This window comes from Lissotriton helveticus, chromosome 12, assembly GCF_964261635.1.
Source record: "Lissotriton helveticus chromosome 12, aLisHel1.1, whole genome shotgun sequence".
NCBI classification, from domain to species: domain Eukaryota; kingdom Metazoa; phylum Chordata; class Amphibia; order Caudata; family Salamandridae; genus Lissotriton; species Lissotriton helveticus.
The window spans coordinates 887,372,583-887,388,046 of record NC_136073.1 but is presented as its reverse complement, the minus strand read 5'-3'; the positions used below and the strand labels follow the sequence as shown (position 1 = coordinate 887,388,046).

Here is a 15,464-nt window from a genome sequence, read left to right as displayed (position 1 = left end):
ACTCTTAGGAAGACATGGGCTGGGCAACTAAATATGACTGAGGATGATATGCACTGGACAACTGAATAGGAGTCTGAGGCTGTTGTGGACTGGACAACGGAATATGACTGAGTATGATGTGCGCTGGGCAACTGATTATGACTCTGAGGATGATATGTGCTGGACAACTGATTATGACTCTAAGGATGATACGCGCAGGAAATCTGATTATGACTCTAAGGATGTCATGCACTGGACAACTGAATGACTATGAGGATGATATGTGCTGGGCAACTGAGTGACTCTTAGGATGATATGCGCTGGGCAACTGAATATGACCCTGAGGATAATATGCGTTGGAAAACTGATTATGACTCTGAGGATGATATGCGCTGGGCAACTGACTATGACTCTGAGAATGATATACACTGGGCAACTGAATATGACTCTGAGGATGATATGTTCTGGACAACTGATTATGACTCTGACGATGATATGCGCTGGACAACTGACTATGACTCTGAGAATGATATACACTGGGCAACTGAATATGACCCTGAGGATGATATGCTCTGGACAACTGATTATGACTCTGACGATGATATGCGTTGGAAAACTGATTATGACTCTGAGGATGATATGCGCTGGAAAACTGATTATGACTCTCAGGATGATATGCACTGGGCGACTGAATATGACTTGGAGGATGAAATGCGCTGGGCAACTGAATAGGACTCTGAGGATGATAGGGGCTGGACAAATGAATGACTCTGAGGATGATATGCTCTGGACAACTGAATGCCTGTGAAGATGATATGCGCTGGACACCTGAAAAGGACTCTGAGGATGATGTGGGCTGGACAACTGAATATGACTGAGTATGATGTGCACTGTGCAACTGAATATGACTCTGAGGATGATATGCGTAGGAAAACTGATTATGACTCTGAGGATGATATGCGCTGGGCAACTGAATATAACAGAGGATGATATGCACTGGGCGACTGAATATAACAGAGGATGATATGCACTGTGCAACTGAATATTGCGCTGAGGATGATAGGGGCTGGACAACTGAATGACTCAGATGATGCAAGATGTAAACTAATAGATGTATAAGCCAGTCCAGTTTGCTGTAAGTGCAACAAGTAACATATAATGTTTTGTACAGAAGCATCTAGATGATGGATTTTGTTATTGCAATAGACAACAAATCTTTTCCACTTTGCTGCATAACACGCTCTGGTAGTAGGCTCTCTTGCTTCTTTTAGAATAGTCATACAGTCTGGTGGTAGGTTTAAATACCCAAACTCTATGACTTCAGGAGCCAGATCGCCAGGCAGAGTTCTTTGGGATTTGGATGTCTGATTTCTACATGGTTCTGAATGAGGAGACTGGAGGTGAGATGCAGCTTTTGATGTGGAACTACTGACAGCCCCAACAGGGTGGTGAACCATGGTTGACGGGCCCACGTGGGAGCTACAAAAATCAGTGTGAGGGATGTTTGCCTGAGCTTCCGAACCAGAAAAAGAATGAGCGGCAGAGGTGGAAAAGTGTAGGAAAATATCCCTGACCAGTTCATCCATAGGGCATTGCCTTTGGAGAGTGGGCGTGGGAACCTCGAGGCAAAGTTTGGGCATTTTGCGTTGCCGACTGTGGCGAACAAGTCTATTTGTGGCAATCCACATTGTTGGAAATAGGGAAGGAGAACTTGAGAATTTGTTGCCTCTTTCTGCTGAGGAGGTCGGCAGTTTGATTGTTTGCCCCTGGAAGGTAATCTTGCAGGAGATAAATCTTGTAGTGGATCGCCCAATTTCAAATGGCTTGAGAGAGGTATGACAGTTGGAGAGTGTCCCCCCCCTTGTTTTAATACATAGTACATTACTCTCATGTTGTCCGTGTGGACTAGGAAACTTTGCATATGAGATGAGTTTGAAAAGCTTTGAGTGCTAGAAACACTGCTCCAGATAGTTGATGTGGAGACTTTTGTGATTGTCGTTCCACAGACCCTGGATTGTGTCATCTTGGAGATGGGCACCCCAACCAGTCAGGGATGCGTCTGCTGTTAGCACGATCTGTTGAATAGGGTCGATGAAGGGCTGCCCTTTTGATACATTTTGTGGGCTCCACCACTGCAGAGAGCGATGGATGCGGCCCTCTACCAACACTAGTTTGGTTAACTGAACCTGCCACCAATGTTCCCTCTAATATTTTTTTCCTTTGAGCGGCAATGAAGGTCCTCTGCGCACCGCAGCCAAGGCCATGTGCGCCTGCACCTCCATCATGTTCTTGCCCTCCTGCTGTGTGTGTGTGTGAGTATATATATATATATATATATATATATATATATATATATATATATATATATATATATATATATATATTCACTGAAAAAACCATAGGTTATAGACCATATATAGTTAGGAATTAGCATTTACAAAACCTTGAAAATTCACTGAAAAAACCATAGGTTATAGACCATATATAGTTAGGAATTAGCATTTACAAAACCTTATTTTACTCACACAAAACCATTGAAATTCCATATATAGTTAGTTGCACTAACTATATATCGCGCACCCGCAATCCACTGCTGATGATGTCACATATTACATCATTCATGACATGGTCAGTGACATCACTGATGACATCACTGATGACATCTCAAATGACATCACTGATGACATCACTGATGACATCTCAAATGACATCATCTAGTGTCTGTGTGTTTTTCTAAAGTTTAAATATGTTTTACATATTGAAGAATGAGTGGATGTATGGAAGACTGAGTGTGTGTGTGGCTGGCTGGGGGGTGTGTGACTCTGTGCATATCAATGTGTACTTGTATCAGTGATTGTATAAGAGAGTAAGTATGTGTTAGTATATGTGTGAAAAAGTATGGTGTTCTGTGTTTAACTGTATAGATGAGGAAATCGAAGTGTGATTGATTCTTCACAGGACTGACTAGGTGTATGAGTGCATATGATAGTGTTGTAATAATGAGTGACTGTATGTATGAGTGATTGTATGGGTGAATGAGTGAATGTGTGTGTAGACGTAGGAATCAGTGAGTGCGTATGTAGTAACTGGTATTGGTGTGTCATGATGTCATCAGTGATGTCATTTGAGATGTCATCAGTGATGTCATTTGGGGTGTCATCAGTGATGTCATCAGTGATGTCACTGAAGTATGGTGTTCTGTGTTTAACTGTATAGAGGAGGAAATGGAAGTGTGATTGATTCTTTACAGGACTGACTAGGTGTGTGAGTAACTCCATGGATGAGTGGCAGTGTGTGAGTGTCTGCATAGGTGTATGAATGCATATGATAGTGTTGTAATAATGAGTGACTGTATGTATGAGTGATTGTATGGGTGAATGAGTGAATGTGTGTGTAGACGTAGGAATCAGTGAGTGCGTATGTAGTAACTGGTATTGGTGTGTCATGATGTCATCAGTGATGTCATTTGAGATGTCATCAGTGATGTCATCAGTGATGTCATTTGAGATGTCATCAGTGATGTCATCAGTGATGTCACTGACCATGTCATGAATGATGTAATATGTGACATCATCAGCAGTGGATTGCGGGTGCGCGATATATAGTTAGTGCAACTAACTATATATGGAATTTCAATGGTTTTGTGTGAGTAAAATAAGGTTTTGTAAATGCTAATTCGTAACTATATATGGTCTATAACCTATGGTTTTTTCAGTGAATTTTCAAGGTTTTGTAAATGCTAATTCCTAACTATATATGGTCTATAACCTATGGTTTTTTCAGTGAATTTCATTGGTTTTTTTAAGAGCTAATATCTGTAGCTGTAAAATGTATTCTTCTTTAAATCCAAAAATATATTTTATATGTTTATGAATAATTTTTTTTTAAAATATTTTTTTTTCTTCGTTCCCGCTTCGCGAATCGGGAAGCTTCCCGTTAGCTGACCTTGATGCCGCGAAATAGACCGCGAGCCGGTAAACGTTTCTTTACCGCAACTGCCGCGTTAGAAAACAACATCGTGACGTCTCCCGTCCGCATGACGTTTCACGTTGTCGCGTGATACGTCATATGACGTGCTACGTTAGCGAACTGGTACGCGAAGCGAGTCGCAAAGCGCAGGTTTCTAGAAGCAAACCGGGAGGCCCTGCAAAGCGCTTAACGTAAACACAGCAGGTCATGTGACTTGGTAATAACACTTTTCATTGGTTCATTTCACTTTTGGTTTCCTAATGATGTAAGACTAGGTCATATAATCTAAAATGAACACTTTTCATTGGTTGAGAACTCTTGTTTTTCCCAAATGATGAAAATCCCTCCTTCTTTCCTCACTCTGACTTTCATCATTGTGAGAGAAAGACCCTTTGTGATCACTGAGCAATGGCTTCTTTAGTAGCTTCAGCTGGTGCTTCCCCACCACCTCCACCACCTCCAAGGAAGAGTGGACCACCTGCTCAAGTTATACTTCAGCAAGAAGAGGAAGAAGAGGAACAGGACGACGAGCACGAAGAGAGGCAGTTTTTCCCTGAGGAGCCCAGGACGTCTCACCGGAAAGAAAACTTCATTTGGCAATTTTTTTAAATTCCCAAAGGTCAGAAAAAAGTAAATGCAAGATACGTAACTTGCCTTATATGTCAAGATAGACTGTCCAGAGGAACCGAGAAAAAATACAGTTTCGGAAACTACACAATGCATCGCCATATGACTAGGTGGCATCCTAACAACTACAGTGCTGCACAGTTTCGGAACGACCTAGATAATCTCCCTATTATGGCCAGAAGATCTGTTGTACCGGAAGTAACGGGACCAGAGGGCAGGGAGATGGTGCCAAATATACAAATGAGATTTGGTGAAGTAAAACACATCTGCATATTTTGCGATGGATTCATTTGCTACGGAGAAAGAAGCATCACTCTGATCAACAGAGCTATTGACTATCATATGCAAGTTTGTACGAAACGCCCAAAATAATAAATACTTTTTTTTTGTTTTGTTGCTCCTGTTGAGCCCTTTACAATGAATCGTTTTCATTGCCCCCTCCAAGAAAAACCCAAAAAAATATAAAACTGTTCAGAAAAATTCAAAAAAAGTAAAAAAATGTTCCGAAAAATAATAAAAAAAATATAAAACAACAAAAACAATTAAAAAAAAGTTCTTTTCAGAACTACCTCCCCCTTATTAAAAAATTGGTACAATATTTGGAACTGTGCCAACCTCTATTTCTCTTAGTTCGCTTCCCAGTTCGCTCGCCGGTACGCGAACCGGAAGCGAACCAAAAACAGTAAGTATAAGGGAAGGAAACAGACACTTATGTTAAAAGAAAGACAGCTATAGGGGAGTAAACTAGAGATACTATTACCCGTAATCCACTGCTGACGATGTCACATATTACATCATTCATGACATGCTCAGTGACATCATCAGCAGAGGATTGCGGGTTTTTTGGCAACGTGCCTTATCCACGGTTTAATAACGCTGCCTTTTGCTTTATATAAGTTTTCAAATTGTATGAAATATATACCAATAGGTCGTTATGAACCTTTAGGTAGTGCTTTTCTTCATGAGGTCTGGTCGCTTCCATACACATACAGATGTTTCAAAGATGATCAAGAAGTTTATCTGAATGGAGAGGAATGCACTGAGACGCCAGATCATTCACTAATGTGTAGGCACATACAGTTACACGGTTCATGCAACAAACACCGACCAAATATGGCTTGCGTGTTGCAAGGCACGCCAGTTCCTGCTATCATCCCCACGTTCAAGTTGTTGGAAAATGGTAGTTATTTGATGCTCAATAATGAAGATTGTTCTGGGTTAATTAAAAGTATTCCTTTTATCGTAACAGTAAGTGAACGGGTTATTTGCTGCAGAAATGTTCTATTTCCTCCCACACATGAACATAGGGAGTTTTCAATCTCGCCACAAATACCAACCTTGGGAGCAGATTTCAACGGCATGGCAAGAATAAGAGCTCTTTTGTCTCCGAGAGAGGTGGCCTTGAGTTCGGCCCGTGAAACTTTCGTGCTTCACATAGCGAACACCCGTACAGAGGTGCAGACCCTTTTCAATTCAGATTTGCCTTTCCATTTCAGCAAGATGTTTCGGACTATCTTTAACGCATCCTCCACAAAGGCCCTGGCGCACTTTTTTAAAGTTGTTACCAGTGGTCTCGTGACTTCATTTGAGAAAATCTTTGGAGTCATCCCTGCTTTCTTTCATTCTATTTTTTCCACTCTGCTTCGAGAATTGCCATTTTTACTTGCATTACCAGCGGACGCTCTTGTGCTTTTTTACATTTTTAAATATGGATGTCCCTCCTATGCAACCTCCCGACCTGCAGCTGCTGACACTGTTCCGCAATCGCATGCTAGAATATTATGGCACAATGCCGTTGGCGATATTAAGCACGGCATATGGATTATCTTTTCGATTCTCCTACTTCACCTGTGTCCAGCCTGTATTTCACTGCCTGACCTGTGATTTCGATTGGGCCATTGATTTGTGTCTCTGCGGACCGGTTTCTCCTGACGTCGACTTTAATCAGCTGATGACTCCTATCATTAATCACGAGTTGGTTTGTCCTGGCGAAAGGATTATGGCTGTGGCATTGATGCATGGACTAATTGGTCCCTGGAATTTACTGGCGGCAACACAGTCTTTCTTGGAACAGAGCTTTCTTGAAAACCCACCTAGCTGTCCTCTGATGGTGATAGAGGATCCGGTGCTGGGAGAGCACGTATGTTCTTTTCCGCTTTTAAATTGGATGGCTGAACTGTTTTCGGATGAAGACGGTGACTTCCTATTGGAGGCTGTTGCAGCTTATTTTGCATACACAGTTATGTCATAGACTTTTTCATGTTTGATATGCTGAGTACTAGCATTTCATTGACAATTCATTGACTTATTTGTCAAGTTTTTATTATTTACCTTGCCTATTGGCTTAAGACTCGATAAAGTACTTGGCTGTTTTATTTTTCTTTAGCATTAAATTTTCCTAGTTTTTAATGCTTTACCTTGCGGACCGTCCACATATAAACTTGCAATCTGCTCTCATGAGATGGCACTTGGGGAGGTGTCATCTAGGTCCTGGATATCTTTACACCGTGTTAAATTAGCATGGGCTCATTACCGGTTTAAACGCCATTTTTCCTTTTTTGCAACTTCTGCACACAACACTTAGTTGTTGCTTTAGCTTTCAACCTAGTAGTTCATCGTGGTTTACATGAGAATAATATGTTATTGCTCTACTATCTGCTTTGCTTGTTAAACTATATCTGTACAGCGAGTGCTAAAGTTTCAAGAACAACACGATACAGAATTGTTATGAGGTCTGATCTCCACGACTTCATACTCATAACATAAGTGCAACTTCTGCCAATTCTGGGCATGAGGCGGGTTTTATATTGCTTTGCCGAACACACATACACAACACTTGATGCGGTTCACATGAAGAGAGAGCTGGTGTATGCTGATGTGATTCCTTCAAATCTAAGACACTAAAGTATGGGCACGCCCTAAACCAACACAAAGAGACCTTCTTAGCAAATAATATAATATGTGTATTAGGGAGGGTGAGATATAAGCAGCCGCGGGCCGTGGAGGGAGTTACGGTGAGGCAGGGAGGCGGGGAGGGGGAGAAGCAGGGTGGAGCCCTCTCCACCCTGCCCCTCCCCCTCCCCGCCTCCCTGCCCCACCGTAACTCCCTCCACGGCACGCGGCTGCTTATAAGTGTTGCTAACTCTTATTCATTTACAGCATGTTAACATACTATCACCATTCGCTTTTTATGTACTAGTAACTATGCTGGTAATTTTGCTACTGATAATATGTGTACTTGTATTATCTAAGATACTACGCCTGAGAAGACGGCATTAGTAAATAAACATTTCAAATACACATGTGTTCTTCTTAACTCCATGTTCTGGTTTCTAAGAAATATATAACGACCGACTGTTCATGAGTTCCACGTATCCTGAGGTACTATAAGTTCATATTCTGGATTGTCTAAACATTGAGAGTTTGTTATATCCAATGTGACACTGTACCTAGCTTGCTAAGGGGTTTTTGATTACTAAGGTGAGTTTTGGGACACCCTAATTCGCCGAGGTTCCAATCCTCTGTCCACAGTTCTGTGTGAGAACAGAAACCCTGCGACAGGGGCACCCCCGACCCTTGCTGGAGCTTCATCACACTTGCGATACAACTCCAGCAATGCGCCACCTTTACGGCACAGATACATCACGCATCTGTGCTGTTTTTGCCCCATGATGCGCCGCATTGTAAATGCAGCACACCATAGGTGACGGAACAGCGGCACAGAATGACTAACACATCCCTGGTGATGCGCCAGTCATCATAAATCTATCCCTATGCTTCTTATCTTGTTCGAGATGAACCGCCATATGTATCATCAAAGTTTTTTGCATTTCCTAAATAGCGAACTTTAAGGAATAAATAGCGATTCTTTACCATTCCTAGTTTGCGATGAGCTATTTGCTAATTACAAATTACCCATTCATTTCCTTCATTTCCATAGGGCGGTTGGACTCACTTTTAGCTCGAACGGCTGAATGGATTTCCACGAAACTTGGCAAAATTGTAGGGACTGGTAGCCCGATGTGCCTTTGCTATGTCTCAAGATATATGCTCCAGTGGTTTTTACGAAAATTAACTTTGAAAAATATATATTGGGCTACATTGGCCTATATATATGTTGGAGCCCAAATGTAGCCCAATGTAGCCCAATGAAGCCCAATGTAGCCCAATGTAGCCCAAAGATGGCCGCCAGAGACGAAAAAAAACAAATGTAGCCCAAATATCAACCAGATGTAGCCCAACTATAGCCCAGTGACAGAATGACCAATCAGCTTCGCAAACCTCCGTTACGCGAAGCGGAGCGCTGTTACAGATATATATCTTTTTTTGAACGTTAATTTCTCAAAATCCACTGGAGCACATATATTGAGACCTAGCAAAGGCACATCGGGCTACCAGTCCCTAATATTTTACCAAGTTTCGTGCAAATCCATTCAGCCGTTCGATTATTATTATTATTTATTTTTTTTGCCCCGCGGGGCCCTTTTAAAACCTCCACATCAAACCTAGGGGGTCAGCGAGGATCTACTATTCCCCCTTATGGTCATTTGCCCCTTCGCTTTCGCCTCCTCTTGTCTCTCGATCCTACCGAGAGACAAGATGGCGGCCGCTACGGACTGTTTGGAATGTTGACAGACGCCGGAGAACCAATCAGCTTCGCTTCACAAAGCTCCGTTGCGCGAAAAGTACGCGTCCTGGAGCGCTGCCCAGAGCGCGCTTACAGATATATATCTTTTTTTAAACGTTAATTTCTCAAAATCCACTGTAGCACATATATTGAGACCTACAAAAGGCACATCGGGCTACCAGTCCCTACAATTTTGCCAAGTTTCGTGCAAATCTATTCAGTCGTTCGGGCTAAAAGTGAGGCCAACCGCCCTATGGAAAACTCAATGTTAAAAACACGTTTTGGGACCCCCCTTTTTTCTCGGCCCCCCCTTGACGAACCCCCCCCAAATTTTCAAGGGCTGCTCAGAAACAAAATGTGCCATTTTCCTGACAATTTCAGCCAATTCCGTCCACAAACGCCAAAGTTATTAGACATAGAATTTTCAAAAAACCCATAGAGAAAAAATCCTAACTATATATACCTACTGGCGACCGCCAGTAGGTAATATATATATATGTGTGTGTACATATATATATGTGTTATTATGATTATATATATAAATATAATTTTAAGTTAAGGGTATTTATTTTTGTTATTTAGGGGCATGCGTTTGCACAGTGGTGAAGGCAGGGGACGGGCCTTATGTGACAAGTGTGCAAACATGCCCCGTGGCGTATTTTAAATTGGGGGATCAAGTCCCCTTGAATCCTGAGGGACACTGGGGGGGAACTAGCCCACCAGCTACTTCCAATAAGCGCCACAGGGCTGCGTTGCAGAGAGGTGGTCCGAGGCCATGGCACTTTTTTACACCTCTCTGCAAAGCAGCTCTGTGGCGCTTACTGTTACACCAGGTACCTCCAGTAAGCACCAGGGAGCTGCCATGCAGAGAAGTTGTCCGAGGCAAGATGTTGTCATTCCGAGCAGTTGCATGAATACTCTGGCTGGTAATGTTTGGTGGGGTTGAAAATGTAGCATCAAAGACTGAATGTTGTGAATTCTGGCTACATTGGGAGAGGCTAGAGCTTTCAGAGTGTCGTTAGTGGCCCCTAGATAATGCTGAATCTGCGAAGGATGCAGGTGAGATTTCAGTGCTTTGACCGTGAAGCCCAATTGATGAAGTAGGTTTATTGTGGTCTGAGTGTGTAGTAGACAGTTTTGGTAAGTGCTGGCTTTGATGAGCCAGGCGTCTAGGTAGACGAAGATGTGAATATGTTGTCTTCTGAGGTGAGCTGCGACTACTGCCAAGCATTTCGTAAATACTCTGGGTACTGTAGTCACTCCGAACGGGAGTACTTTGAACTGATAATGTTTGCCTGCTATCACAAATCTGAGGTATTTGCGATGAGCTGGATGAATTGGACTGTGAAAATATGCGTCTTTTAATTCTAGAGTAGACATAAAATCGCCCTGCTGTAAAAGTGGAAGTACCTGTTGAAGGATTACCATGTGAAAGTGCTCCGAAAGTATGTATTGGTTTAACTCTGAGATCCAGAATAGGTCCATTTTTGGTGATCAGAAAGTAGAGAGAGTTAATCCCTGAACCTTGATACTGTAGTGTAAATGGTTCTATGGCACCCTTTAGTAAGAGAGATTTCACTTCTTGGTCGAACAACTGCAAGTGGTCTGGCGACAATTTGTGAGAGCGAGGTGGAATGTTTGGAGAATTGATGGTAAGCTCCAGGCAATAACCATGTTGGATAATTTTGATCACCCATTTGTCGGTTGTTATGGATTGCCAAATGGGGTGAAACTGATGAAGTCTTCCCCCGAGAAGTGTGGAATAGTCCGAGGGAAGTATTGGGAAGTCACTGCTTATTAGGGGAAGGAGAGTTATTGGGTGCGTTGCCCTTACACCCACATTTGGATTTGTTTCCTCCATACCCTCCTCTATTAAAGTCTCTTGAGGAAGAGGTTTTGTTGTTACCTTTGTAAGAGGAAGCATTTTGGTCTGAGGGTGTGGTTTTGGACTCTCCCCTATAGAAGGAGAGACGAAAGGAGCCTCTGTTTTAAGGAGAATGGAGCGCTCCCATGGACTTTGCCACTTTGATATCCCTTTTTATTTTCTCAAATGCCTGATCTACTTCAGGGCCAAAAAGATGTTCTTTGTCAAAGAGGGGAATTTTAAATAAATTGTTGGACTTTGGACTTAAACCCGGAAATCCTTAACCAAGCATGCCTTCTGAGAAGGAAGCTAGTGTTGACCTCTCTAGCAGCGGTGTCAGCAGCATCTAGAGCACATTTTATTGAAGAATTGGAAATTAGCTTTCCTTCCTCTATCAAGTCTTGTGCTTTTGCTTTATGCTCATCTGGGAGATATTGGAGAAATTGCTCCATTTCATACCAGTGCGCCCTGTCATATCTGGTAAAAGGGCCTTGCGTGATTGCAATGCACCAGTGATTGGCAGCTTGAGCTGCTATGTGTTTGCCAGAAGCGTCTTTTAGCTTTGATTCTTTATCTGAGGGAGGAGCGTCCCCAGATGTTTGGGAATTAGCTCGCTTTCGAGCACTGGACACTACCAGGGAGTCTAGTGGTAAATGGCCCGTAATAAATATAGGATCTGTTGGGAAAGGTTTATATTTTTTATCGACTCTAGGAGTCAAGATGCGTGCACGCACAGGATCTTCAAAAATGTCATCAGCGTATCTCATCATACCTTTAAGCTAGAGAGTGTTTGGCTCGACCTGTGTGGGGATCCTAGTGTCTCAAACTAAAAATCCTCCTCTAAGGATTCTTTGTGTAATACCACCCCATGGTATTCTGAGGCTCCGGCAATGAGTTCTTGATAAGATACATTGTCATCAGGTGGAGATGGCATGGCAGGGTAAAGGTCTGGATCACTGTCTAATGGAGGGTCAATTGTGTAATCCTTCCAGGGATCTATTGGTAAATGCAGGTCTTCCTCATCAATATCATCCCTGTCAGGCTGAGATTGTGGATAATCCTGAGGTGTGATGTGCAATGGCTCTAAAGTTGGGGAAGAGGGTAGTGGATGAGAAGGATTGGTACCAACATTTTTCTTCTTTAAAGGAATCTTTTAATGACTGACGTCATCGGGAAGCTTGTGTTTAGGAGGCGGTTTGGTGTGAATATGTCCTGTATCTCGGTTAATATAAAGTCTCTTTTGTTATGGATCCAATTTGGGTAGGACCATGTCTAAATTTGGATCCGAAGGGACATCTTTTGTTTTCGGCGCCAACGGTTTTGGTGCCGAAATGGAATGATTTTTTTGATGCTTTGGCTCTGATTTTGATAGACACGGTCCTGAGCTGGAAGGCTTGACAGGGTGTTTTGGTGCCGAGCCAGAAGGCAGGGCATCAGAACATTGCCCCGGTGCCGACCTTGGCCAGAAAGTGGAGGTGGTGCCGAAGCTTTACGTTTTTTGGGGGTGGGTTTTTGGGGCGAGGGGTCTTCAGTACTCACGTCACCCTGTCCCTGTGGAATTTCTTCAACAACGAGGTCTATTTCGAGCTCCAAATCCGACTTAGGCATGGAGAAGTCCTCTTGCTCCTCTGCCACTAATGCCTCAGAAGATATCCGGTGTGTACTCGATCTTCTGATGGTGCATCTCTCAACCTTTGAAAATTACTATCGCATAGGGTTTTCTTTGAACGAAATGATCTGCAGGCCTCTTAGCCTTCTTCTTTGTGCTCCGGAGACAAGCACAAGTTACACACCTGGTGTGAGTCTGTGCGTGGATACTTTGCATTGCACCAAGGACAGAATTTGAATGGATTTCATTCCATCGACGAAGAGCTGGACCGACGCGGCTAGGCCCGAAGGCCACCCACAAAGTTTTCCAATTGAAAATGGAGATTTCGTTGACCGAAACGATACGCGGAGAAGTGGGAAACACGTACAAATCAATACCATCAAGGGTAGCGTGAATAGCGCACCGAGGGGAACCCGAAGGCAGATTTCGAACTGAAGCGCAGCAATACACGTCTGAACCCGATGGCAGAAAAAAACAATCTAACTATGGAGTCCATGCCCATGTGCAATATCATCGAAAGGAAGAGTCACCTTACCTCATGACTGGAAAAACTTCTTCGAAGAAAAACAACTTGCAAACATCCGGACCCAACACTAGATGGCAGGAGTATGCCAAGCATGTGTATCCACATCACACATGCCTCAAACACATTTTGTAAACTGACAATTCTAGTATCATAACTTGTCATTAGTGCATACTGACACAGAGCCGCTGACAGTCCTCTACACTTGGTGTTCATCCTGCCACAGCATTACCAAATCTCTACCAGGCAGTACCATCCCACCTCCTACTCCCTTGAAAGAAGGATGAAGTTTCTCACCACAGTTGGTGTCAGCCCTCCAGGTCCTGAGGGGCACAGCCTCCTCCTGGCAGGCCTGCACGTATGCCTCAAAGCTCAGGCACTTGAGCTCCGTGTTATTGTACAGGGCGCACAGGTCAAAGACGCAGTTCCTGAGGGATGGAGAGCAGAAATGGTTAAACTCTAGCTAGGCCCAACCTCCCCGGTATCACAAACCTCAATGCCTGGCTGGTCCCCTCCTCCACCCTTCTTGCAACTGCTCAGAAAGAGGTGTGGATCAAGTACAGTCAAGCAACTCCACAGTGGGGAACCTGGAGTCTCAGGCATCAAGATGTTGGTCTTCCAGGGGTGGGACATCTGCAGGTCCTACCACTGGGAGCTTTGTGAAGAAGCTCCTTTCCACAGGTTAAAGAGCTACCAATGTATGACCCCATTCCACCAAGCATCACAAATCTCTCCTCGATTGGGGTCCACTTCCCTTTCCACTACAGAGGGTGCATGAGCTGAAAGTTTTTGCAATTGTTTGTGAACCCGTCCCCCCTCATCTGCACCCCAGGAGTTAGGCTGCTCTAGTAAGCAGGAGGTGACACGTGTGTACCTGGAGCCACCTGCAGTCTGTAAACTTTCACTTCCTGTCTGACCTTGGAAGACCATCTTCCTTCTCCCACATCTCCCATCACCACCATCAGATGTGGTGTTTTATGATCAATTGCTTCAGTAGCTGTCTTTTCTTTTTTTTATTGAAGAAGACAAGAGAATTTACATGAATCGGGTGTCATACACAGATCACAATAAAGCAATAGGTGAGCAAGTATACCAATGCATAGAGAGACGATCAGCGATCCGACAAAGCAGCAGCCTGCCAGGTTAGCCCACCCATGATCAAGGATAATAATGACCCAATTAGACACCCGACAGATGATAAAATCGATACAGGATAAGCACTCATCTCTTGTGAAAGAAGAAAGGAAAGAGAAAAAAAAGGCCATAGAACTAAGCGAAGGTAAAATAACAAACTCCTCCCCATTCCCCCCACCCTACACCTCTGCAATGGCTACTGCCCATCCCCACTAGCAGTGTGCCTGTCGCCCCAGAACTGGACCTAAAAGTAGGAAAGAAGAAAGTGGAGGAGGGAATATCAAACAGGCCCCCGGTCTCCCCTACCCCCCGCCAGCAGCAACCCACCCCATATATCTCCAGGATATTAGAATGCAACAAGTAAAATCCAACGGGTGGAGCTTGTAAAAACCACCTCGCTCCCGCCCAATCATGAGGTACAATCCCGTGTCAATTAAAGTCATTTTTCAAACCCATACGGTAAAAGTCAACCCTGGCCGCTACGATTCTTCATGCGAGCCCTGTCCATTCGAACCGCCATCTCAACAGGAGAATCATAATATAGAAAAGTTTCCAAGTCAGCACAGAAGAAGTGATACCAGGATAGCCGTATACGAAATCCAAAAATCAAACAAAGTTCACTGCCCACCAGAAACAGGTCACCAGAGCTTCTTTGAACCATCTGGGAGAAAAAGGGCGAGGTATCAATCCGACAGTCACTGGAGAACTCACTCTGAGGTATAGGAATATCCCCATCCATGTCGGGCGATATCGGCATAGGGCAGGATGCACCTGTGATAGTCTCGGGCTCGCTTGCTGCCGTCTGGGAGTCGAGAAAGAATACAAAGTCCGACTTCCGCACGGGGCCCTCTGTAGCAGTCGGAGCTTGCTCCGCGGGTAAAGCATCTCGTTCCAGAACCATCAAAGGGTCGGAGTCCGGTCTCCGGCAGATGATATCAGCCGTCACAACCATCCTCTGGACGATGGCGGTGACTTATGAATGGAGCTCCCCAATGGCGGCCATTATAGTATGCAGCGACGGTGTACATTCAACCCGCTCCATCGCCCCTCACGAAGCGACCGGGCAGGTCTCTGAACCCCGGAGGTCGACTACTCCGGGGCACCAAGCACAGGCAACACCGATGACAACTGT

The 15,464-nt window shown here is 43.9% G+C and overlaps 1 protein-coding gene across 1 annotated transcript in view; it reads right to left on the bottom strand.

Annotated features, from left to right (window-relative positions):
* Positions 1 to 15,464, bottom strand: part of LOC144797757 (IgGFc-binding protein-like) — a 283,418-nt gene that overhangs the window by 45,467 nt on the left and 222,487 nt on the right. Inside the window, exon 87 of the mRNA XM_078668518.1 lies at positions 13,496 to 13,626. Coding sequence (XP_078524644.1) covers positions 13,496 to 13,626 — 131 coding nt within the window. The remainder of the gene's footprint in view (positions 1 to 13,495; positions 13,627 to 15,464) is intronic.